The following is a 24,752-nucleotide window of genomic DNA, read 5'->3' on the forward strand; positions in this document are numbered from 1 at the left end:
CCATTTAATACTGTACTTTAAGCTGCAAGCCACTTGCATGGATGATCGACTAGGAACAAACCCTACATTCAAGGCTGTAGACTTTTATTTTCTGATTTTATTTTTTCGAGTTACTTTGACCCTGTTTTTTGTAATTATTACAAAAATATTTGGAATTCTCATGAGGTATCATATTTTATAGCTATCGTTTCACAGAACTTTACATAAGTTTAGTTTATCTACGAATAATCCCTTGTCTGCACTGAATATAATGTAATCAATTGCATTTTTTTATAAAAGCTTCTAATATTTTAATGACTATTATATTAATTTCTCTGAGTATTAATAGTATTTAATCAATCATTAATTAAGATCTCAAAAAAATTATTATGAAAAATTTTCAAGATATACAGGTGTGCTCCAGAGCATATGCTTTTTTGTTTTGCTATTGATTGGTTTGCTTTTCTGGAATTTCCCTGATATTATATTAATTTTTATTTTGCAGGATGTATCGTGTTATTAATTTATGTAATTTTCACAACATCTCTGATTAAGAAAAAATACATTCTATTCTTGTGTAGAATATATTTTAGTCGAGCAGTCCCAACTATCTAATTTTGTGGTTATTATTTATATTTAAATAAATTGCATAAGTGAAATAATTTTGATAACGAAAAAAAAAGCTCACTTGGTAAAATAAAAAAAAAAAAACAAACAATATCAATGATTATAATAAAATAATAAACTGCCTAATATTATAAGTCTTTAGTTTATTTCACATCAAAATACTTAATTAAAGCACAAACATTTGCTTTAAGACAGCCCAAATTTAAAAACATTTCTATACTCAGTCTCATTGATTGTATTTTTGTCTTTTTGCTTTGTTGTCTTTAATGAAACTGTTTCATTTCTCCCTTTATATTTTGTTCCTTTCCAGAGTGAAAAACTTTTGCGGCTCGGCGGGCGAGAGTATTACGGCGGAGTCGAATATTCTGCACATGCGATTTTACGCCGAACAAAGTGCGATTAACTCAACATTTGCCATTCTATTCACAGCGTTCCGAGACCGTGGATCGGGATGTAAGTTCTACAATTCAAACTGCTAACAATTTTCAACTTCAAACTCCAAACTCAGCACACACTATTTATGATGACATCGTCTGTGGTTTGACAAAAAAAGAAGCCTAAAAAAAAAGAGACAAACAAGAATAACTGACTTTATTATGCCAACGATTAAATACACTTGCAGATAACTAAAACTTGATATTGATTTGAGCTTAACTTGCGTTTTTTGAGTGTGATTCAGATGTTTCCCAATAAAATAAGTTGTTTTCTAAACTATAGCTCCTGAATCTTGAAAAGAAATCTAAGGAAACGATTGTTCCACTGAGAGTAACGTTTTTTTTTCAACCGATCACACCTATTTATTATAGTACTCAAAAAAAAAAATAAGAAAATAAAAAACTTAATCTAAACAACATCAGTGATAAGAAAGTTGTTCACGTGACAATTTATTTTCAGACAGATTATTGCAATGACATATTTTTTAAATAGTCGATATCGTATAGCTGTGAATATAAATCATTTAATTTATTATAAAGATATCATCTTACGTCTCTTGTAAGGCGTTACATAATGATTGACAAAGTTATAGGTACCACTGCAAGAGTATTTAAAACGTTGGTAGTTGTGGCAAATCCTTCAAATTTGCCGCACGTGCGTTACGCGAACTTCTCAAAAGCAACCGAAGCATCAAAAGCAGCAGAAGCAACGGCAGGACTTGAACAAGGACAATGGGCATAGGCTAAACCCAGAGAAAATCCTGTGTTAAGCTTGCGCAATCCCAACTCGCCACACAAAACACCACAGTGCACAGTTCACAGTGAGGCAGAAACGGAACCAACGCAGACGTGTCATTTTTGTTTAATACCCTTGCAGTGGGTATTATAATTTTGTTCAGAAATGTGTAATGCAATAAACGAGGCGTGATAATATATAAAATATCTATATTCTTAAAAAGGACAACGAGCTGAGTCAGGTATTGTTTTTTGTATAAACTCAGTACGTCGGAACAGTCTAGATTGGCCTTTAAATTTAAAACTTATTTAATTACTTAGTCTTTTTAACCAATCTCACAACGTGAGTCAGTCAAAATCAACTCAGTCAAAAATTAAAAATCGTTGGAATTTTAAAAAAATTTCTCGACCAATCTTATACATCTTCAATAAACTTAAAATCGGTTAAATTGTGCTACTAAATCATACAGTTCTCATGAAAAATATCTCTTGATAATTGAATAAAGTCAACTGCAAGAGCATCAAATCTTCGGTGTGCCGATTAAAGGCTTCCTTGTTTGCTGATGGTTTTTTCTGCTGCCTTTTTGGCTTATTCACTGTTGGCCATTTGGGCATGGCCCATGGCGGCGGCAAACGTCTTCGTGGTGGCCGTTGTCGTTGTCGTTGTTGTTGTCTTTGTTGTTGTCGTTGTCGTTGTCTCAACAACTGTCTATGCCAATTGTCTAACCAACTATGTATCTGGTTTGGTTTTGGCTATCCGAAAGCATCTAAGCGTCTAACTGTTTGTCTGCTTGTCCGTTTGTCTGTTGGCCAGTTTTGCGTGATTGCCGCCTGTTGCCAAAGGCTAAGCACTCTTTAGTCATTCACCGATTGTCCTTTGTTCCTTGCTCATTGTTAGCTTCTGCACAACGTTACGCCACTTTACAGTTTGCCAAAAATGCCAGGCAGCTCAAGGAAGGCCAGACGCCAGACAAAGGCACACACCCACACACACACACACACACACACACACACTCGTAGACAGAGAGAAAAACACTGTGGTTGTACTTTTAGTTGTCACTGTCGAGGCATTGCAATTATTGTTGCTCGAGGACAATATATGTTTGAGATTATATGTATGTATTTGTTTTCTGCCTTCTGCTGCTGTTTGTCAATTCTTTTTTTTTTTTTGTTTTATTTGGTGTTTAGATCTCTGAGTGTTTATTTATAATTTGAGAGTTATATTTACTTGTAATGTTTGCTGTAACAGTGAGTCTTTTGTATCTATCCACACAGCCTGCACTGCCGATGAGTACGATTGCGAGGATGCAACCTGCATAGACAAGGATCTCAAGTGTAATGAGCGCGACAACTGCAAATTTCGCTGGGACGAGGAAAAGTGCAAGGTGAGTGAAAGGATATATGTACGAGTATCTACAATATGTAGCCACAATTCTCTCAGCACAAACTTTGAGCATGCACATTAAGGATTATGTAGGCCAAAGATTGGGCATGCATCTAATTATAGGCCAACGAATGTGCCACAAACTCTTCGACTATCATTATAAGTCTCTGCCCAACACGTTCACACTCGCACACACACACGCAACACACATACACACACTCGTACACACATACGTGCGCACATACAAACGCAAAACTGAAAGTTGGCCAAAATAAGTTTTGTTGGCAAAGTTTGAGGTTTGTATTTCAGGCGTGCTCAGTCAGAGTTATTCCCCTCTCCCTCTCTCTCTTTCTCTTTCTCTCTCTCTCTCTAACTCATCCTTACCCCACTTTGCTGTTTTTGTTTGTTTATTATTTGTTGTTGGCAGAGCAATTGTGTTAGATCATTAGATTTGATAAAGACTTCCAAACAGAAGCACTCGTCGTCGACCAGACTTACTTATCAAGTTGTGTGTTCATAGCGAAGTTTCCAGTTGCTTTTTTTGTTGGGTTACCCGCCATAAAAGTGACATTTTGGTAAACCACAAATAGTTAGTTGTAATCTGCCAAAACCAGTGCTCTAAATATTCTTCTGATCGTAAAACGTAGCTAATTGTAGCAGTTGCTCTAGTAAAAATAAAAGCAACCATCCTAAAACTATATGAAAACATTCGACTTGAGAATTTTACAACAACCTTACAAACTACTTAAAAAATCCTAGATCCATTAGCTTCGACAAGCAAAACATTTCAGAAGCGACACTTAACTTGGTATCCACCAACCATTATAATAAAGTTGAAATTTCTTTTAGAAAATTGACTGTTAGAAAGCCTGTACCTTACACTTATCTTTCCAATAATACATACCTTCTAAATCTCTCGAATAAATACTTCTTCATAAATCCTTAAAAACAAAATCTACGATGTCAAGCAAATACACAAACTTATAAATAAATCAAAGTTAATTTCAGAAATATGTGGCATACGTCATTTTCGCAAATAGGGCTCGATATATACATATAGTATGTGTGTATGTACGACGAAAGTAATAACATTATGTTCTTTCAGCAATTTTAGAATTATTTTTCCACCGCAACTATTATTAAAAGTTCATAATACAAAATATCAATTGTAATTGGAAATTCTTTTAATTATACTTTTGTAATATTTCATGTGTACAGATTGAAGTGGACCGATTAAATGCATTTATTGGGGCATCGATAATAGTTTATTCTAATTGCCAAATAATTTAAATATTTTTGTACCACATATTTCATAATTACCCCAATGGGTCAATCATAAGCTCAATCATGTGCGTACACAAATAATGGTAATTCGATTAGCTCGCATTAAAATGTTACGCTGAATTATTTGTTTATTGCAACCATCGAATTTTGTCCAAAATATCCAAATGCTTTACATTACAAGCCACAATTTCAAAGCTAAGCCGCGATATTCAGTCCTGCTGAACATAAGCTCTCATAGCATTTATACCAAATTTTACCTAATTTGTTGATTAACATGCTTAGTAAATTATTGATGAGAGTGGATCAGTTTATATGGATTAAACCAAAATGGAATCTACGACGAATTATAAAAAACCATGGGTCTAAAATCAAAATCGAACTTGCCATTTTTATTTTAAAATGTATATACAAAAAAAGTAACCCCCTCTATAATTCATGTTACTATAGTATTTCAACAAGCTGTGAAATAAATTAATAATTAATCATGTATCTTTAATGAAATTTCTTTGTTTTTCAATACATAACACTTTGTTTAATTTAAAGAACTTAATGCCCAATTTATAAATTCATTGTTCATTTTGAGAAAGATTATTTAAATTATTAAAAGATACATTTCAGTTCTTATGCAAATAAATACCATATTAATTGAGTTCAATTAAAATGCATAAATAAATTGTGTGCTGTATTTCAATACATTTTTCTTTTTTCGATTTTTCGCAGAATGAAGCCAACGGTCAATCGGAGCACGTGGTCATCATTATCATCGTATTTGGTTTGATACTCGGCGGCATGGTAATCACATTTATTGTGAACTGCATACGGAAGATAATACGTGATCAGAAAATAATACGCGTAAGTAATTTAATATTGCTTGATTGTAATTAGGCAACCTGTGCGCGCTCTCCCCCCGCCAATCCGTACCCCGTACCCCGTACACCCCCCTGTATCCACGTTCCATCTCTGACAATGCCTTGGTCTTAGCCTTATTCTTAGCCTTAGTGTTAGCCTTAGCCTAGATGCTTTGCTCTCACACTCTAAAACTGACACTGTCTCTCTCTCTTTGTTGTGCTTGTTCCGCTCGCTCTGTATACACCGCCCCTGGAACCCCGTTTTGCCACAATTGTCCATCTGCATAGTGTGGCAAGTTGCCTACACTGTGCAGCCGTAACTAGTAAATGAATAAATTGCATTTAACGAATATCTGGCTATTGTAATGCATATGCACGCAAGCACACACACACTCACACACACACAGACACACTCACACATAATCGTCAGCACACAAAAGCAAACAGCAAAATTTAATGTATGTAATTATAAAAATGTTTAGTTATTCCAGCTGAATAGATATGCAAAATGTAACCGAACAAAATCCTGCTGCTTTTTCAAATTCTCCATGTCTAGTGCTGCTCTCTTTCGCTCTCTCTCTCCCTCTCTTTTCCTTATTCTGTCTCTGTCTGTCTATCTCTGCCTGTGTGTGTGTGTGTGTAACATAATGAGCGCACGAAAGTATGCTATGATTTTTATGAGCTGCCTTTTGTTTTTGCGTGCAGCAGACTAAAATAGCCGGAATTCAAAATTAGCTATAAAAAAAACAACTAAAAAAGATAGCTTTCCAAGATTCCTCAATTTAGTGGATACCCTGTAAGTATTTTCTTATATTTTCGGCTCCTGTTAGCAAACAAATACAATGCTTAAAATGGGAAAATATATTCTATAGCTATTCTTTTTCATTTTTATAACAGTTTGTCGCTCACTCATTATACCCCACTCTGTCCACTTTATGCATACAGGTTCAATGAGCTTTAATTACATACATTAAAAAGATATTAAGAGCACTTTGAAGCATCCAAAGCATTAACATAGCCATCAACTTGAATTCATTTGGCTTAAACGAATCCATAGCAACGCCAAATCAGCTTGAGGTTTGGTTCTATTATTAATTACTATAATTGTGTTGTTATCTTACTTTTTTTTGTATTGTAATAAAAAAAAAAAAAACGCCAACTGAATTCTTAGAGTTTTTTGTACCTTGGACAAGTCCCTTTGTGTATGTATGTGCGAGTGTGTGTATTCAAAAGAATTTCTTTAAATTAAACTCAAGCTGAAAGCATTTTCTTATTTCAATTGCAATTTTTCTGCTTACTTTGACTTACAACTGAGTGATATTTCTGCTGAATTCTAAAATTTCCCTTTTAACATATGGGTTTATTTTAGAGACCGTAAAAGTTTTTTTTATCAATTTTTACAGCGTATTTTTATTTTATTTAACTAGCAAAAAAAAATTATATTTTAATATATATAGTACATTGTTTATGATTACTTTTGTTGTACTGATCAAAAATACATAAAAATATATGGATTTCTTAAGATTAAATTTACTTAAATTTACTTTTAAACTCGATGTTCCCATTGGATTAACATCAATAATTTTAAGTATTTTAAAGGCGATAAATGATATATACTTATATGCATTAAAATGTCTTCATCTGACGAAGAAGTGAAAGGAAAAACAGCAACTCGAATGCAGGACACGACTTTTTTCATGGCTCATCGCACATCAATTGTACTTACTGAGAAAGGAGAGGTAGGGGTTGGCTGGGAAGGCAGAGGGAGAGGGTGCGAAAATCGTAAAGACATTGACAGTTCTTCATGTGCACACACATAACGTATGCGCAATATTTTGTGAGACATGTACTGTCCACATTACTTGGTACATGAGTACTTGAGCTGGCAGCTTAAAAGCTGACCAAATGCTCCTTCAATTTGTCTGCACTGTCAATATTACTTATACGCCACGTGACCGGCGGAATAGTTGAATGAATGATAGCATCTCCTTGACCTTGACTCTGTGTGAGAACGAGTGAGAGAGAGAGAGAGAGGTTGTAATTACAATTTATGATAGCACTGAGCGTAAGGAAGCAAGAGCATATTCTTATCCCCGTTTTGATTTCCCTTTTTGGTAAGCTCTGAGAACTCTTTAGGGAATGTTATCCGCTATCCGCTATCCGCTGCAGCTGCGTATTTGCTACGATATCTGGGGTAACATTTCATTAGCTGTCGATTTCAATACAACTCGCCCAATGTCCTCTTGGCACTGACTCTTAACGTTGACTCTGGCTCTTGACACTCAACAAGCTGCCCGCATGGCATGGCAAACCATTTTATTGTCATGCCACTGCCATCGTCAGTCGCCCAGTTGCCAGCCCACAACTCCCCTGGGGCAAGACTTGCTGAGCCAGCTCAGAAAGAGACGCAGAAAGAGTGTGTGTGAGTGAGTGAAAGATTGCAGTTGACTTTGACTTTAGCAATATTGACGAGCAACAAAGCCCGAGCTTAAATTGAATATCATTGTGACTCTGGCAGCTCAGACATGGCCAAAAATATACATCTACATCTACGTCTTTATAGCAAGTTAATTAAGTATGTGTGTGTTGGCTGTTGGCTGTTGTGTGTTGTGTGTTGTGTATTGTGTATTGGGTCTAATGGAAGGCGTTTTCGTGGCTGTCCATATTTATAGAAGGCGCAGATGGCGGCAGACCGCTTGATTAAACACACGCCTTCCAGCTTGGATTTGTGTATCTTGCTGTTTTCTATTTGCGTTTACAAACAGCAAACAGACAGGGACAGCGGAGAGAATGAAAGAGGGGGAGTTTGCGGAGCACCTTTTAGCCAATTTCAGCTAACAAATTTCATTTGAGTTGACTAACTTTGGCACACGCTTCATCAACTGTGTATATGTGTGTGTGTGGGTGTGTCTGTGTGTGTGTCTGTGTGTGTGGCATAGTGTTGCTACCAACACCGAGTCAAAGTCTATTTTACATTTCGAAATGTCACACGCCATTAGAATTACCAGGCTGCCAACAACAAACGACACCTACTCCAATTGGATGCCATCCTCCGTCTTCTGTTTCATCTCCTACCCCTCCCATTGCGACTCCTCCTTTAAGCAAACGACGCGTCGGCGTGTCTATTAAATTCCTGCCTGTTGAGTCTATAAAAACGCGTCCGCATCCCTGCCACAAAGACAAGTCGACAAGATTCCTCGCACGCATCGTAATATTGTTTTACTAATGTGAGGTCGCCTCGCCTCCCTCCCTGCCGCCCTCCCCGTCACTTCTACAGCCACCATGTCCCTCAGTTCACTGAGCAGCAGACAATGCTGCTGCTTCAAATAGCTCCACTTGTGCCACATGGCAATGCATAAGAGTTTCATCCATTGAAGAGCTTCATCAATGGTTAATTAGCAAGCATTCTTACGCCCTTTGATTAATGCCCTATATACCCTGTAACCTAATTAGCTCAAGTTTATAAATAGATAAACATAAGGTAATCGTGTTCAATTTTTTTATGATGAAAAGTAAAAAAAAAAGATTAATTGAATTGAATTGCACTTTTTATATTTTACTACAACTTTATTTTTACTTGATTTTGGATCAGTGGAAAATTATTAATAAATCCATATATGTTTAATTTTATTTGTTTTTTGTATTTCGCCTCTGAAAGAGTTTCATCAATTGTATCTCAAGTAATTTAATGATTAATAGCTGTGTTCCCACATAATGTGACTAGTAAAAAAGGTTATTATAATGTAGACTAATAATAATTGAGGTTAGCTCTAATATGCAGCTTAACAAAAAAATCGCCATCTTTAAATATTTGATTTTCTCTCCTAATTTGCGGTCAGTAAGAAGATTTGCATCTGTTCAATTTGTACAGAGTACCTAGAAATTGAGTATGTCCACCTTAAAACCCCTAGTAATTGTTCCATTATCGACTGACATCTAAAGTGCTCAAATACTCAGCTGTATGAAATTTCAATTACGCTGAAGAGGCCTTAAGAGCCAGATTAACAATGACGATGAATACAATAATGGGCTCGCATGCGGCACGTGTATTGTGACTATAAATCCATTTTGATTAGTTTATATTAACCAAGTTTACATGTGGGCAGTTCAATTGAATCATCCGAACAATGAGAGACAACACGATGATCCCATTTACAATACGCTATAAATAGTTGAATGAATAATTGATTTGAGTATTAAATGATAAAGATAATCTGATACATATTTGATAGACATCAAATTCACATGTGAATAATATATTTTTTTAGTTTAATTCTCAAATAAAACAGAATCATAATTTAATCTTTCAAATACAGTAGGAAATCATATTTGAAGTCTTTAGTTTAAGTATGGCAATAAAATATATAGTTTGTGAATAGCTATTGTGACTGAAAATCATAAAAAGTTCATGTGAAAAACCATATAATAGCAAATGGCATAAAAAATAAGTATTAAAAGCTATGATAATCCCAGAGATTTACAACTAAAGCAACAATTTAAAAGTTACCCCTAGGCAATGGCCAAAAGTCAGCTTTTTATACATTTATTTATTTTATTGGTAAAGGGACTGATGATTTGTGGGATTTATTATTGAATTGAAACTTTTCAACTCTGTAATTCACACAGTGTGTGTTGTAAGTATGAGCACACACGTTATGTGTTATTGTCAGTGCCATGTTCACAATTAAATGGCAATCAACGAAAAAGCCTACGCATCAAATGGCTATCGGTAATCGTTAATCGCTAATCGTCAACGTGGCGCAGTGAATTATAAACTTCTGATTAAATTATCTCAATTATTTGAAAACACACACGCACAGAAATCAAACTTAATGCTTGATTTTAACACAACCTTAAACGATTTTTTTTTGGGGTGTTCTTTTGTGTGGTTCTGTTTCTGTGGGTGGGGCGTTTGGGGCGTTGTTATCGATGCCTGTACGACCCACTGAAAAAGGCTGACATATCCAGCCAAATTGTAAAACAGCCGCTGACTTTGCACGTCGAACGGTTCAATAAACACACAGTGACACCTCAGACGAGGACGGTGGTGCGACACCACCCACCACCCATCACCCACCACCCACCACCCGTGCCCACGTGCCTCCTTTAAGTGTGTCAGGTGGAAAGGTGGCAATCTGATTATAGCCTCGAGTGTTTGACTGAGGTTCAAGAGTTGTGGGACGACTGTGCGTGCCTCACTTTTTTTTCCTTTTTTTTTTCTTTTTTTTTTCCTTTTTTTTTTTGTTTTCCTGCCTTCAAACAGTTTTCTGAGACGTGGAAAATTATGCCATCACAAAATTGTAAAAGTCTGCAAAGACGGAGGTTAGATTATGTTTGATGGGGGGGGGGAGGTTTGAAAGTAAAAATTCTGGCATTCTTTTATTGCCGGTCGCATTTATGAAACTGCATCAAATAAATTTGCACAAAGCGCACATCGAATCAAATCAATTCAACGTCAGCGGATTTGATAAAATCATTCAGCATTTCGATCGATGCTCGTTGGATAAGCCGACGGCTTAGGGGTTCACCAGGGAGGCTGTGGCTGGTGATTTCTCGCAGCCACTGTATCTTACAGCCACCCACAAGGAAATTGCTTTGCGGCAATGCCATCGTTGGCCACTTTAATATGCCGTTATGCCAACTAAATGACGGCAAAAACCATGCAAATAAAAATGAACCAAAAAGTTGAAAGAAACCACACAAAAAAAAAGGAAGAAATCGAAAAGATGAATAAAAAAACAATAGAAAAATCTGAGAGAAAAAGGATAAAATATTCACACATACTATATGTATGTACAATGTACATACATATGTGTGAATATTTTACATTTTACATACATGTGTATAATAAAATAAATGTTAGTACACTGTTTAAAAAAAAATGTTGTTTTATTCGTCACAAATATTTTATTCTTAAAATAAGATAACTTGAAGGGATAAATGCAAATTAATTACGATATTCTTCGTATTTTTGAGCATTATTCGTTTTCGACGAGTCAAGATTTTCATTTTTCCCCTTTTTTCCGACAGTGTATTTAAGTATGTATTTCCATATGCTTAAGAGTGCCACCGTTGCATGCAACGGCCGTTGTCCGTTTGCTTGCCCCTTTCATATACAAGTACTTCATGCGCTGCTTTTCGTTCATTCGTTTATTCGTTTCTTTTCTTTCATTTTTTATGTCTTTAGTGTCTAGATTTTAGCATGTACTTGCAGATAGAAATATCTACATATATGCTGCGCTCAACTCGTCCGCATACTTGCCACATGCCACGCAATTTTGGCAGCAAGAGTCGCTTCAAGCGTCTGCCAACTGCCAAACAGAGTTTCTGCAACTTGGCAACCAGCATCATTTTTTTTTTTTTTGAGGGGCAAACCCCGGAATGGTTCACTAGACATCTGAAGTGCCTTCCACACTCCATAGTTGACATTGCAAACGTGTTAACTGTTAACTGTTAGCTCTTCTAACCAGTTCTTTTTAGTTGCCACATGATAGCCATCCATATCATACAGCATTTGGACCAATTTCAACTTAGACAGTGCCATAGGTCAAAGACTTTCTCAACTATCACTCTATTTAACTTCCTGTGTAAAATACCACATCTAAAGCATGGAACAACTTTTCAACTTTTTGAGCCCTATTTGCGAAAATAAGAGCCCAAAAATAAAGCTTTACAGGAGAGATTTTTTATACCCTGAACCCATTGAAAATGGCCAAAAAAGGGTATAATGTGCTTGCCAGAATGTGTGTAACAGGCACAGAATCAACAGCCGAGTCGATTGAGCCATGTCCGTCTGTCTGTCCGTCTGTCTGTCTGTCCGTCTGTCTGTCCGTCTGTCTGTCTGTCTGTCTGTCCGTCTGTCTGTCCGTCTGTCTGTCCGTCTGTCTGTCCGTCTGTCTGTCCGTCTGTCTGTCCGTCTGTCTGTCTGTCTGTCTGTCCGTCTGTCGTCTGTCCGTCTGTCTGTCTGTCCGTCTGTCCGTCTGTCTGTCTGTCCGTCCGTCTGTCTGTCTGTCCGTCTGCCTGTCCGTCTGTTTGAACGCATCGATCTCAGAGACCATTAGAGCTAGCGCTTTTAAACTTGGTATGTAGGTTCCTGGATACCATACGCAGATCACTATATCATATACTGCCATAGGAACGATACGTCGAAAATGAAGTTTTAGTATGAAAAAGTTTTTTTGTTTGTTAAGATATATTAACCAAACTGATAGAATATGCATCTGGGCTGGTATTATAGATTATGTTGATATTTATGAACACATTTGAGCAAAATAACAAATTTCGGCAAAATGTTACTTACGTAGCTTTCGCAATTAGGGCTCGATATATATTAGTAAAATATTCATCATTCAGTACCTCGAAGTTACAAGATAACATACATTTCAGCACGATAACTTCAAAATCTCCTGAGCTATAATGCGGAATCACTTAGACACTTTAGTCGAATCATTTTAAAACATAACATAAGTCTTTTTCATATAATTTTGAAGCTACATTAAGAAAACTTTAAATTATCCTAAGATATACAAGTAAACCACTGAAAATTTCATTTTACGCAAAAATCGGCGATGCCCTAAGCTAAATTTAAATATTTCTCTAAATAGATTCTTAAAATCTTACCATAATAATCCTCCTAGAGATATGACTGTAAGCCTATTTAAAACCACTTTCGAAAGAACACACTGACTGTAAAGTTAGTCCCAAAATTCAAGATGCTCCTGCAACTTGAGATGATGTGTGTGTGTGTGTGAGTGTGTGTGTGAGCATGTTTAAGCCACATGCAGATGGAATCGAATTGTGTTTTTGCTGTTCGTTGTGGGTCGCCACGAGACAGGATTATGCTTCAGTTCGGCATAAAACGCATCTCTTTTGGTGGCAACATCGTCTTGGGCATATTGCTCTAGCCATAACTGCATCCAATTTGGTAACAACCACAATGCATATTTGAGCCACACATTCACCCACACAAGCACAAACACACACACACACACACACACATCAACTGCACGCAGACAGACAAACAACTTAGCCTTGAGTGATATTTTAGTGTTAGCTGTTTGCAACGGCAACGGCAACGAGTTGTTGCTGCTCCTGATGCGGCTGTTGATGTGGCCAACGATAGCACGATGAAGGAAATGCACAGTGGCCAAAATTAACGATCTAATCGCATACAATTCAATTCTTTTGAAAACTTAGCTAATAATTAGATCGTAAATTTTGATTTATTAAACAAAATTAATCAAATTAAACCTTTTGTACTTCATAATATTTTAATACATATAGTGTTAGGAAAACAAAACTAGAAGGCGTGTATTTTGAATATTAAAACCAGGAAAACAAAACTAGAAATTCTGTTATTGGGAAGTACAAATTAGTAACAAACTATTGGGAAGATACAAACTGAAAAAAAGACAAAATTGGGAATATTTTTTGGAAAAATTGTGAAAAGAAAAGAAATTAAAGACAAAAATTAGATAAAGTCAAAATCAAAAATATTTTATTATTTCTGATTTTGACTTTTCCTAACTTTCGTCTTCCACATAATCTTTTTTCTAATTTTTGTAAGCTGAATATATTTTTCTTTCTTGTCTTGATTTCCTTAAATTTTATTCTTAGTGTTTTTTTCTTCTTTTTGATAAATTCTTAAAAAATATTCGGAAATTCAAATGTTTCGACAATTTTGCCCACTGTACAATGGAGGCAATGAAGGCAATATGGCAACTCGGGAGCAGGGTGAAGGAGGGATCTCATTGTGGTGCTATTTCGTGTTCTAGCGGCCGCCTTCAAGATAAACAGCTTAGGAGTAAACGCGACACATATGCGTATAAAATACGAGTATCTTGATGGGACGGTTGCAGGAATAAAGGAGGGGGCGTAAAAGAGCATGTTTGTTTGATAGTTTTATTATTTTAGCAATTTTGTTGTCAGGACGCCATCTGACAAATGCATTTTAGCTTAATTTGATAGCATTTTTTGTTTTATTTTCGTTTTTTTTTTTTCTCTGCTCGCTCGGTCTTTCGAATGTCGAGTGCAAGTGTCGCTTTCTCCGAATTGTTGTTGTCGCTGCCGTTGTTGCAAGCATTTCATATTTCATATAAATTAAGTAATACTCGACTCAAAGTCGGCTGCAGGGTCAGGGGGGAAGCAATGTCGGACACTTGAATCCCCAGAAGAGAGTTCGGTGTGACGCATGGCAGCGTAATGGAAAAACTGCCATTTCCGCCAGACGCAGCAGCTCATCCGCGTTGAGAGCTATTTTGTTGGATTGGGAAGCTTTCGGTTACAGTCCCGTTGGTGAATCTGCCGGGTTTACGAGTATCTAACATACAATACGAATACAACACGCCAGTTACTCGGACTGGGCCGTGTTGGGCCTGTCATGCATTTGGGAGTGCAATATTTTATTAGAAACAGAAATCGCACACAGATTTCAATGCGGATGAGGGGCTGAAACGGGACTTTGGTTGAATGGGTGTGCTGGTGTGTGGGTGTGTGAGTCTACGAGTGTTCGGGTGTGTGGGCGGGCGGATGTGAGATTCTCGGCATGTTCACGGACATTGGCTTAAGCAGCAAGTAATAACCAACTTATGTAGCTAACCGTATTTCTTCTCTCACATCAATTTCCTCCACCGCGTCCCACTTCCTATCCCCCGTTGCACTCACTGGGCAAAATGAAATGAAATGAAATAAATCAAGCTGAAATGCAATTCGCAAAGAAACAGTGCTACGGCCATAAAATAACACATACATAACACACATACATACATACAAACAGGCAGAAACTGAAGACTGAGAGATTGAGCTCCTTCTTGCCCTCTTTCTCTCTCTCTCTCTCTCTCTATCTCTCTCTCTCTCCCTCTCTGTCTCTTTATCGAGCATGCCACTCGGCGACGTTTCCCAAGATGAACAAAGTGAAAAGTGAATTGTGAAAAAAGGGAAAAGCTTTAGCTTAATGCGAATTGAAATGCTTGCACTTTCACTTAACACTTGGGTGTCGTTGCTCTTACCATTTATTCGCCCATTGAGGTATTGACATTTAATGATGCATTCTCCACCCACAACTACCAACACCAATCACACTGTCAATTATTCAGTCAGGCAGTCAGGCTGTTTGTCAATCAGTCATATTTTCCACTGATTAAAAAGGTTTTCTGTTTTACTTTATTTGACGAGTATGTGGCAAATAATGTGTTTAATTTGTAAAACTCTGTACACTATTATTTCTACAATCAAGAATATATGTTTTAATTAAGGAGAATAAATCGAAGCAAATAACGGTATCTATTTCGGTTCCGGTAAGTCCTGAAACAACCATTTCGGTATTTCACATAGAAAATCAGATCAAAGTAAAAAAAAGTTTAAAGTTCGATCGACTTTTGATCTAGCAACTTTTCAAGTCAAAATATTTGTCTATATTTACGAAAAAATCTAACGTCTAAGAATCAAATATAAAGATTATCGAAAAATATTGCTGAGAATGCAAAAGTTAGGAAATAAAGCTTGGAAAATTAAAGCTAGGAAACATTCAATTTGGAAATAATAATGTGCAATCCAAAATTTAAAATTATATTATTAGAAAACAAGTGAGAAAGACTATAGTCGAGATCTCGACCATAGGATACCCGTTACTTATTTCAATATATATAAAAGTACTTTAAAGAAATTACTACCTAAAAAAAACTACTGCATACTTTTAAGAAATTTTATTCAAAAAATAACTTTATTAATAGCTTTGGTTAGCTATTACTCCCATTCTACTTGTCCGATCTTGCTGCGGTTAAGTGATATTATAGATAATATTAATATATAACGTTAATTACCATAATAACTGTATTACCTTAAGAACTGTGGGTGTGGTGGTTTTTCGCGATTTGCGGGGCGGAAGGGCGCGTATCTCTTATAGTCTCTGAGATCTAAGCGCTCACACAGACGGACAGACGGACATGGCTATATCGACTCGGCTGTTGATGCTGACCAAGAATATAAGTATATACTGTTACATACACTGTTACATACATTCCAAGGAACACAATATACCCTTTTACTTAGTTTTTAAGTAACGGGTATAATTAAGACTAGGAGAAAAATGGAAAGACGAAACTTAGTAAGAGTCAAGACTAAATATATTTCATTAAAAATCGCGCAGTTTTTAAAATAAAAAAATATTTTTGGTTTTGATTATTGGACTTTATCTTAATCGGAAGAAGACTTGCCATTTGCTCGAATCATTTATCATGAAATCAATAAGATCCACATATATATATTTATATTTTATTTAAATAAATTCAGAATTATATATTCTAATGGTTGTTTAATAGTAATATTTTTTATTCGACTATTAAGATATCTTCCCTATGTGCAAATTGTCTGATCGGTTGTTCAAGCCAAGGTTATTAAGTATTTGGTACCTTATTCTATTCATATTGGTTAAACTGATAAATATAGTATAAAATTCTGCCAATTGTAGTCAAAAGTGTACTCAAACAGCAATTTACATATTCATGATGGTGTGTGTGTGTGTGTGTGAGTGTGCACTTGATACACCTCTTATTTGAGTTGATTTGATTACCTGTTTTCTGGTGTCATTGTGGCAACATAAAAGCCAACACTTTGACGCTACACAAAATGGACAATGTGTTAGCATTTTACGAGTAGTACTCATATATGCACAAGTACTCAAATTTACTACACTTGTTGTCATTGTCATTTGCCCCTTTTATTTATGCAATTCACATTCTACATCAGTCAGGGGAACACGGAAACCAGAAACAATTTAGGGATTACATATCTGAATTCAAACTGAATTTATTTCAATTCAAATACAATCAATTCCTATGAATACGAGCACACTTCATTCAGTTAATTCACTCGTCAATTCAATGAATGAAGATTGGATATCAATTCTAACATCGTTTTGTATGATAAAATTGATTTGAATCAACTTTTAAAATTTGATATTCGGATATCTATAGATTACAATCTAGTCGTCAATTTCAGCGTCATGTACGAGTAAATTACCTTGCCACACATGGTTGCATGCCACTCATACTTACATAAGCTGCTTTCAATTGGCATACGATTAACAGGAGCAGAAAGTTGATGCCAAGTTAATTTTCAAATGCCCCAAGCCTTTGCCGCAACACAAAGCCAAAGTATCCACAGAAACCAACACCCAAATCTCCCTCCCCTCCCTCTCCCACTTTCCTTTTACTGCCCCTATATTAGCCCCCGACTCCGACGACGCACCTGTGCGAAATTCCAATTAAACAAATGCCAAACTCTTGCATGCAAAGCAAAATCAGTGATGCGTTGTTCCCAAAACTTTTACATGCTCATAAAATACATTCCACAAACACACATATAAAAATAAAAAGAAGCCGAGAAAGAAAAAGATGTACAAAAAGAAATCAAGTAACAACAAAAAAGTGAAGAGAAAAAAATAGAAAATAAAATGCATTAAATATATTGAAAAATGGTAAAATATTTGAGATGCTCCAACTTGAATATAACCAACAACACATGGAGCATGAGAAGAATTGTGAAATGAGCAAGAGAAATAAATATTTACGTGCTCGACTATTTGATACCCCAACCACACAAAAACTTCTTCATTCAAACAAACTTAAAATACCTATGTACCGAGGTGTACAGAGTAGAGCGATCACTATTACCTTTTTAAAAAAAATATATATAAATATTTGTACATTGTTTAAAGAATGGCTTATAAATACTTTCCACCGTCTGTCATTTAGTCGAACTCAAATATCATATTTAACAAAAACAATAGGGTATAAGAATAAGCAAATGAAGCAAATAACTCTTTTTTGCAATTGCGGCACCACAACAAATTTCATTTTATTAAATTCATATACCGAATCCCAAATTCACAATGCAATGATGAAGTTACTCCCAAATATTTACGAAAAGTGCGAAATATTTATGAGTTTCGTGCAGCAATTTTGTGGCCAATTAAAATTTTAATAAAAATAAATTAAAACAGCCTGTGTGCTTGTGTGCGTGCTTATGTGTATGTGTTAGTAATTTAGGCACCCAAAATCATTTACATAGCAGGCTCAATTAACGCTACGGCAGCATTGACAATAATTGGAAATAAGCTCATAGGAATCAAAGCCAAATTAAATCGAATTAATTGGATTTCAATTAAATTCAACAAAAATTTATGCACCCCAAAAGTCTATGGAAATGTCCCCGAAAGAGGTGTGAACATCATTCATTAATTCACTCTCCGTATTTAACCCTTTGTCAAATCGGAATATTGCATTATGATTGCATAATGAACACACAAGTTATTTACAATACTCATAGTAGAAGAAGTAGAACTGCCGCAGCAAATTGTGAGTAGAATTGTTTTAATTGTTGCATTTATCAAAAGGTGATAAGTATTGGACAAATCAAAAGCAAGTTATTTTTATATAATCAATTGCACTTTTATTTATATATCTATCATCCTATTTAATCGCAAACAGATTGGTTAAACAAAACGGAAGTAATGGCTGTTTTAAATTTTAAACTTTAATAAACGCTCCAGAAAGTATGTTACGGATATTCCTATAGTCTTTTCGAACAGTTTTCATTTCTAATATTATCAACATTTTATTTATTTTACAGCTTTACTAAATTTTATCAAAAACAAAACACAATGTAAAACTAATGTGATTTATTAAAAATCTATCATGTTTTTATAAAATACTCGTATCTCAAAGCAATTTTGCGTTATGTTAATTAAAAGAAATTTATGTTTTTGCTTAGTTCAGGGCATTATTATTGTAGACCCACAGTTTATATAATATATAAACTCTGGAGCTAAAATTTAATGTTTAAGACTCATATGTCTGACTTGGGTTACTTTATCATATCTAGTAAATATATAAATACCAAAGAATAATCAAGAAAAAAATATTAATAAATTTTGAGCTACAGCTTTTCTTTCTAGTCTTTAAAATGTACTAATCTTATAACTTTTTTTTTTTTTTGTTATCAAAAAAAAATGGTATACACTTTTTATTGACAAATTTTTAATTAAATATTGGATCTGCCTCAAGTCGAAGTTGTCTTTATTCTGAGCTAAGAAGATTACCTTGGTCCTTTATAGAGTTATGAGTGCCTTTTTTACCTGTCAGCAAGGCAAAGAACCAGCAAGACTTGCAAAACCAAAATGAATCAATATCTCAGTTAAAGTTGTGGTTTAACTTGTGCACAAAGATGCACAGATAGTCACATATATTTACTTATGTACATATATTTAACTGACAGTGCTATTTACTCAACTTGTCTGTTAGTCACTATAATTTTACAAAAACTATTAAAGAAGCTTGCAAGAGAACGCAATAGAGTTTTATTATTTTTCAGAATATAGCTTATTAACAATTTATAATAATATTTAGGGTGGTTGAGTCCATTCGCAGAGAGTTTTTTAAAGTCTCTTATGCTTATTATTACATCTATTATTGTTTATGGTCTCTCTCTCTCTCTCTTATGGTCTGTCGCATTACGACAACATCTAAATGCATTTTCTCTTTTACGAGCGAAACGTTTTTTTATTTTTTTCATCATTTTCATTTTGATTTGTAAAATATGTTTGTAGATTTTTTTTTATTTGTGTAAACTTTTTGGTAGATTTTCAATGCATTTCACATTAGTATTTGTTTGGGTTTTGACAGTTGAATCGCCGTTTGGTTGAATTGTTGTTATGGTTTGTCATTTCAGTGCAGTGGTTTTTCATTCTGTGGCGAGTATTATTATTATTGTTGTTGCTGCTGTGAGTGTTATTGTTGTTATTGTGTGTAGTTGCAACGTTGCAACTGGTTGCAAGTCGTGTCATGCATGAATCCTCGGTGCACACAAACTTCCTCAAAGCTATATTCTCGCTATATTAGTCTGACGCAGTCTGTCTCTCTGTCTTGCTGTTGCATAGAAAATACGCATACGCACTGTTAGCCATAGACCATAAACACATTTCTCTCTCACTCGCTCACTCACTGACTCGCTCACTCACTCTGTGTCTTTCTTTCACTGTTGCTCTTCTATTGTCTGTCTTTCTGTCTCTCTCTCTCTCTCTTTCTGTCTGACTGTCTGTCTGTCTGTCTCTTTCTCCATTACTTTCTTTCACACACACTCTGTGTCTCTCTTTCAATCTCTATCTTTTCTTTTCTGTCTCTTACACACACGAACTTCTCTACACACTATCTGTCTCCCTATCTCTTTCTCTCTCTCTCTCTGTCTTTCTGTCTGTTCTTCTGTTTTTCTATATGTTCTATCCACAGGATGTGCCAGCACTGTGCGATAGCGTCTATCACATTGATTCCTTTGTGTTGGGCGCTCCAAAGAGCGCCATTTTCGTGGGATTACAAAACGATTTCATGTGCGATTTTGCATACAATCTCGAGAACGAACAGCACACCGACGATGGAAGTAGCAGCAGCAACAACAACAACCACAACAACAGCAGCAACAGCAGCAGCATTGTCAGCGTTGCCAACAGAAGCCAAAAAAGCTTTAAGGCACAGCAGCAGGTGTTGCCAATGGGAGATGATTACGATTGCGATTACGATTGCGATTACGATTACGATTGCGATAGCAACAATGGACAGACCTACGACTATCCCTATCCCTATGAGCATCAGCAGGCACTCCAAGTGCAGCAGATGGAAGAGCAACAGCAGCAGCAGCTTGAACTCTACTTGGAGCAGGAGGAGGAGCTGGAGCTGGAGCTGGAGCAGGAGCAGGAACAGCAGGCGCAGCAGGAGCAGGAAGAACAGCAGGAGCATGAGGACGAAGAGTATGACGATGGCATTGGATTTAGCTGTGACAGTGACAGCGTCACCATTGCCGAGGATAATGAATTTGTGCTAGTCCCTGGACATTGCTTGCCACACACCGTGGCAGGAGCAACCGAGGAGCCGAGTAACTCCAGCAACTCCTGCAGCAGCTCAGTGCAATGCAGCACGCCAACTGGCACCGCCTGCTCATCGACATCGACATCGACGGAAATGGATGCGATACTGCCGGAGTTGACACCACCGCCGCCACCACCACCGCCACCGCCGCCATTAGCGCAGTTGCAACTGCAACGGGAAAGGGAAATGCAACAGTTGACTGTCAAGTCAAAGCCAAAGGCCAAAAGCGCCCTCAAATTTTTCAACAAAATCCTCTGAAGCAAAATCGTGATCCAACGTTGGCATTTCATCCGTTTACCGTTTGACACGTTTCGAATTGGTTGAATCATTAAAAATATAAAACTGCTGCACAAAAGATCATGCAATCAAGGCAACAAGCACACACACGCACACACACACGCACAGGCACACACATCATTTGACCACTTTTAAATCTCTTCCGTCGCTCTCCTTGCCCCCCTGATTTGTTGTTGTTGAGCGTAGTACTTACCACAAGTTGATGCCTCATTCATGCTGCTGCCTGATGCTTCCCTCTTTCCTCTCTCTTCCTGCCACAGTTGCATTTGTATGCGTAATAAATATTTAAACCTGTCAAGTATACGCAATGTTGGCTCGAACAAATTAAAATGTAAAGCTACAGCCATTAATTCTTTATAATCAAGTTTTCAGTCCCAAATTGGTATGATCCAAAAACATATTTTTATTAATCAATTATATTACAACAACAAAAAATTCAAACAAAATAAAAAATCATATAAAACTACTCGAACATATTTCGATAACAATATAAAAATGAAACAATTTCTTACTTAAATATAAGTAGCGCATTTGCATTGATTAGTCAAGCGTGCTCGATTGGCAAATACCCTGTAGACTCCATTCAGCTATGCCCAACAGCAAATGAACCTTTACTTATATTTAACTACGGTGTGTTTCTCAAATTTCTTTTGCTATCCGACAAATAAAAACCTTAATTCGTTATCATTCATTTAAAGGGCGACTGGGAGAGATAGAGTTCATATCCACATTAAGCACTACATTCCATTAAGTATTTACCTCGATCGAATCAGCAAAAAATAATAAATCAAAGAAACCAACTTAATCCATCTGTTACGAGTACATTTATATTTTATCATGTCTCCACTTAAAACATTGAAATTAAATGAACATCAAGGCCAACAGCTGCATCAGCATTTGTGACAACCTTGACTAAATCTGCATCTACAAATTTGTAGCAATTTTATTTGAATTTCTTTATTTATGTTTTAAACCTAATACTTTAAGTAAAATCCTCTTTGCAATTCAACTCTTTGTGGGTGTACATTTATTCGAAAAGACGACAATATGTATAACAATTACTCATTCGAATTCATGTCACAATTGTTTCATGTCAAAAAAAGTTGTTACACTTTTTTGTTGGGCTTTTATTTTTAGCATGAACTGCAATACGCATTAAAAGTTACAAAATATTATATGTCTTAAAGAGTTAAACTGTAGATGATAATAACAAATAGATTAACAATTTATATGCTGCCAACTAAATGCAAATTTAACAAGATATATATAAAAGAAAATACCTTCGGCTTGCCGACACACAAATACCCTTGCAGAAGGTTTTTAATATCGCTGAAGACTTAAAAATAAAAACATCAACAATTTGAAAATTTTTGAGATTGGCTAAGAATTATGTAAAAACAAAATTTATTTTAATTGGTAATATTGATAGTATCGTTACTTATCATATTGACATTTCTATTAAATTAATCGGTTGTCCTTTCTTTCTATAATGGAAGAAAAAAAGAATTATACTTAGATCATAGAGCATAAAATTAACTTTTTTTTCTTTGCACAGCTCATGTTGTGTTGCTATTGAAAATTCTATTAAATGGGTTAAATATCGAAATAATTCCAGCTCTGTTAAATGCATTTTTTATTTCATTTTTTAAAATTTCCACTCTCGAAAAATATGCTAAGAGAATACAAAATATTCCGTTTTGAAAGTATATTTTAAAATTATTACTCTGTTGGACTTAATTTAATCTCTGCAGAGCCATCAAGACAAAATAAACCTTTTAAACGATTACGAGTATGTAAGTAAGAAAAAAAAATAAAGAATAGCTTTTAGCAAAGCAAATTGGAAAACGTAAAACCAATTACCCAAAAAACTAAATAAGATAATGGAAATAAAATTGACTGCGTTCTGCATATTGAAACCTCGGCATTATTGCCAGACATAATCAGAGGCAGGCAGCCGCATCAAAAGCTTCATTATATATAACTTACTGAATATATCTATGTCTACATCTTTTTTTTTTATATAATATATAAATATATAGTTAGTTGTAGATGTAGTAATTCAAACTGAAGGCAGCTTAAAATAATGGAAATATGCAATGGAAATGGAAAAATGTATAATAAACAGAGAGAAAATGGAAGCAAAAAAAAGAAATATATATATATATATACGTGTATATATGTATTTGCAGCAAATGTTTGACTTGTATTTTATTATGAATGCAATTTGAGGTGCAGTCGAATAAGAGCCACAATGCGGCAATCTTGGCAAGGACCTCGGTCCGAGGTCAACCGCCAACTGTCGTGACCCACTCGTTGAACTATTCTTCTGTCTTTTCCTGCCCTATCCTATCCTATCCTGTCCTGTCCTATGCTATCCAGTTGAGTTGAGTTCAGTTCAGTTCAGTTCAGTTCAGCTCAGTCCTTCGATGTCCTGCTGTCCTTTCCTTGTCCTCTTGCCTTCATTATTATGTAGTATTTGCGTATTTACGCTTCCTTTTATGCACGCTCAAATGCCGTTTGGCTCTTTGGGCACAATCGGCGTATTAATGACTTCGACTGGGGTCCTGCAACTGGACGTGGGACTTCGATGAAAAATCAGGTGGCGAGCGCTTAATTGCTGCCCCTTAATCCAGCTGACAGTCGATGTCCGTTCCCGCCGCAGGAGTGTTGAGAATTATTATCACGCATACGCCACGATGTACACAATGCAACATCCCTGTTGCGTTCCTCTCCCCATCCCTATTTGAAATTAAGGCTTTGTCTGCAGCTTCCCAGCGGCAATCGTCCCCACCGTATACCTCGTCCTTTCCGTTCGTTTCATACGCCATCAGGCTTGCAAAATTAATTGAAAATATTTATTATTATGCTTATTATATATTGGGTATATATCGTTATTGCTTGCTCGTCTCTCATGCACGTTATTGGTTTCCATGGCCATTTCTCTGTCATTTCTTGGTCTTTGCAGGAGCACATACGCGAGTCCAAGGAAAGCAAACTGGACGAGATGGGTCGCAATTCCAAGGCCCGTTCACGTGAGAACATATCAAGGTGAGTACACCGAACACCGAACACCGAACACTTAACCCAATTACCTAATACCACCCACCCAGAGTGTTTCATGCCCTTTCCCTTTACCTACCAATCAACTCACCCATATTATACAAACTCATTAAGCCACATTATGTCTGCTTCATTGCCAACAAAGCGCAAATCAAGTTTGACCCTGCAGTGCCAGCCAGGAAGTGGT

The 24,752-nt window shown here is 36.0% G+C and overlaps 1 protein-coding gene across 1 annotated transcript in view; it reads left to right on the plus strand.

Annotated features, from left to right (window-relative positions):
* LOC117787607 overlaps positions 1-24,752 on the plus strand; it is a 54,475-nt gene that overhangs the window by 25,716 nt on the left and 4,007 nt on the right. Inside the window, exons 6-9 of the mRNA XM_034626180.1 lie at positions 917-1,059; positions 3,051-3,160; positions 5,164-5,295; positions 24,471-24,553. Of these exons, the coding sequence (XP_034482071.1) occupies positions 917-1,059; positions 3,051-3,160; positions 5,164-5,295; positions 24,471-24,553 (468 nt within the window). The remainder of the gene's footprint in view (positions 1-916; positions 1,060-3,050; positions 3,161-5,163; positions 5,296-24,470; positions 24,554-24,752) is intronic.

The sequence above is a fragment of the Drosophila innubila genome, chromosome X (genome assembly GCF_004354385.1).
Source record: "Drosophila innubila isolate TH190305 chromosome X, UK_Dinn_1.0, whole genome shotgun sequence".
NCBI lineage: Eukaryota > Metazoa > Arthropoda > Insecta > Diptera > Drosophilidae > Drosophila > Drosophila innubila.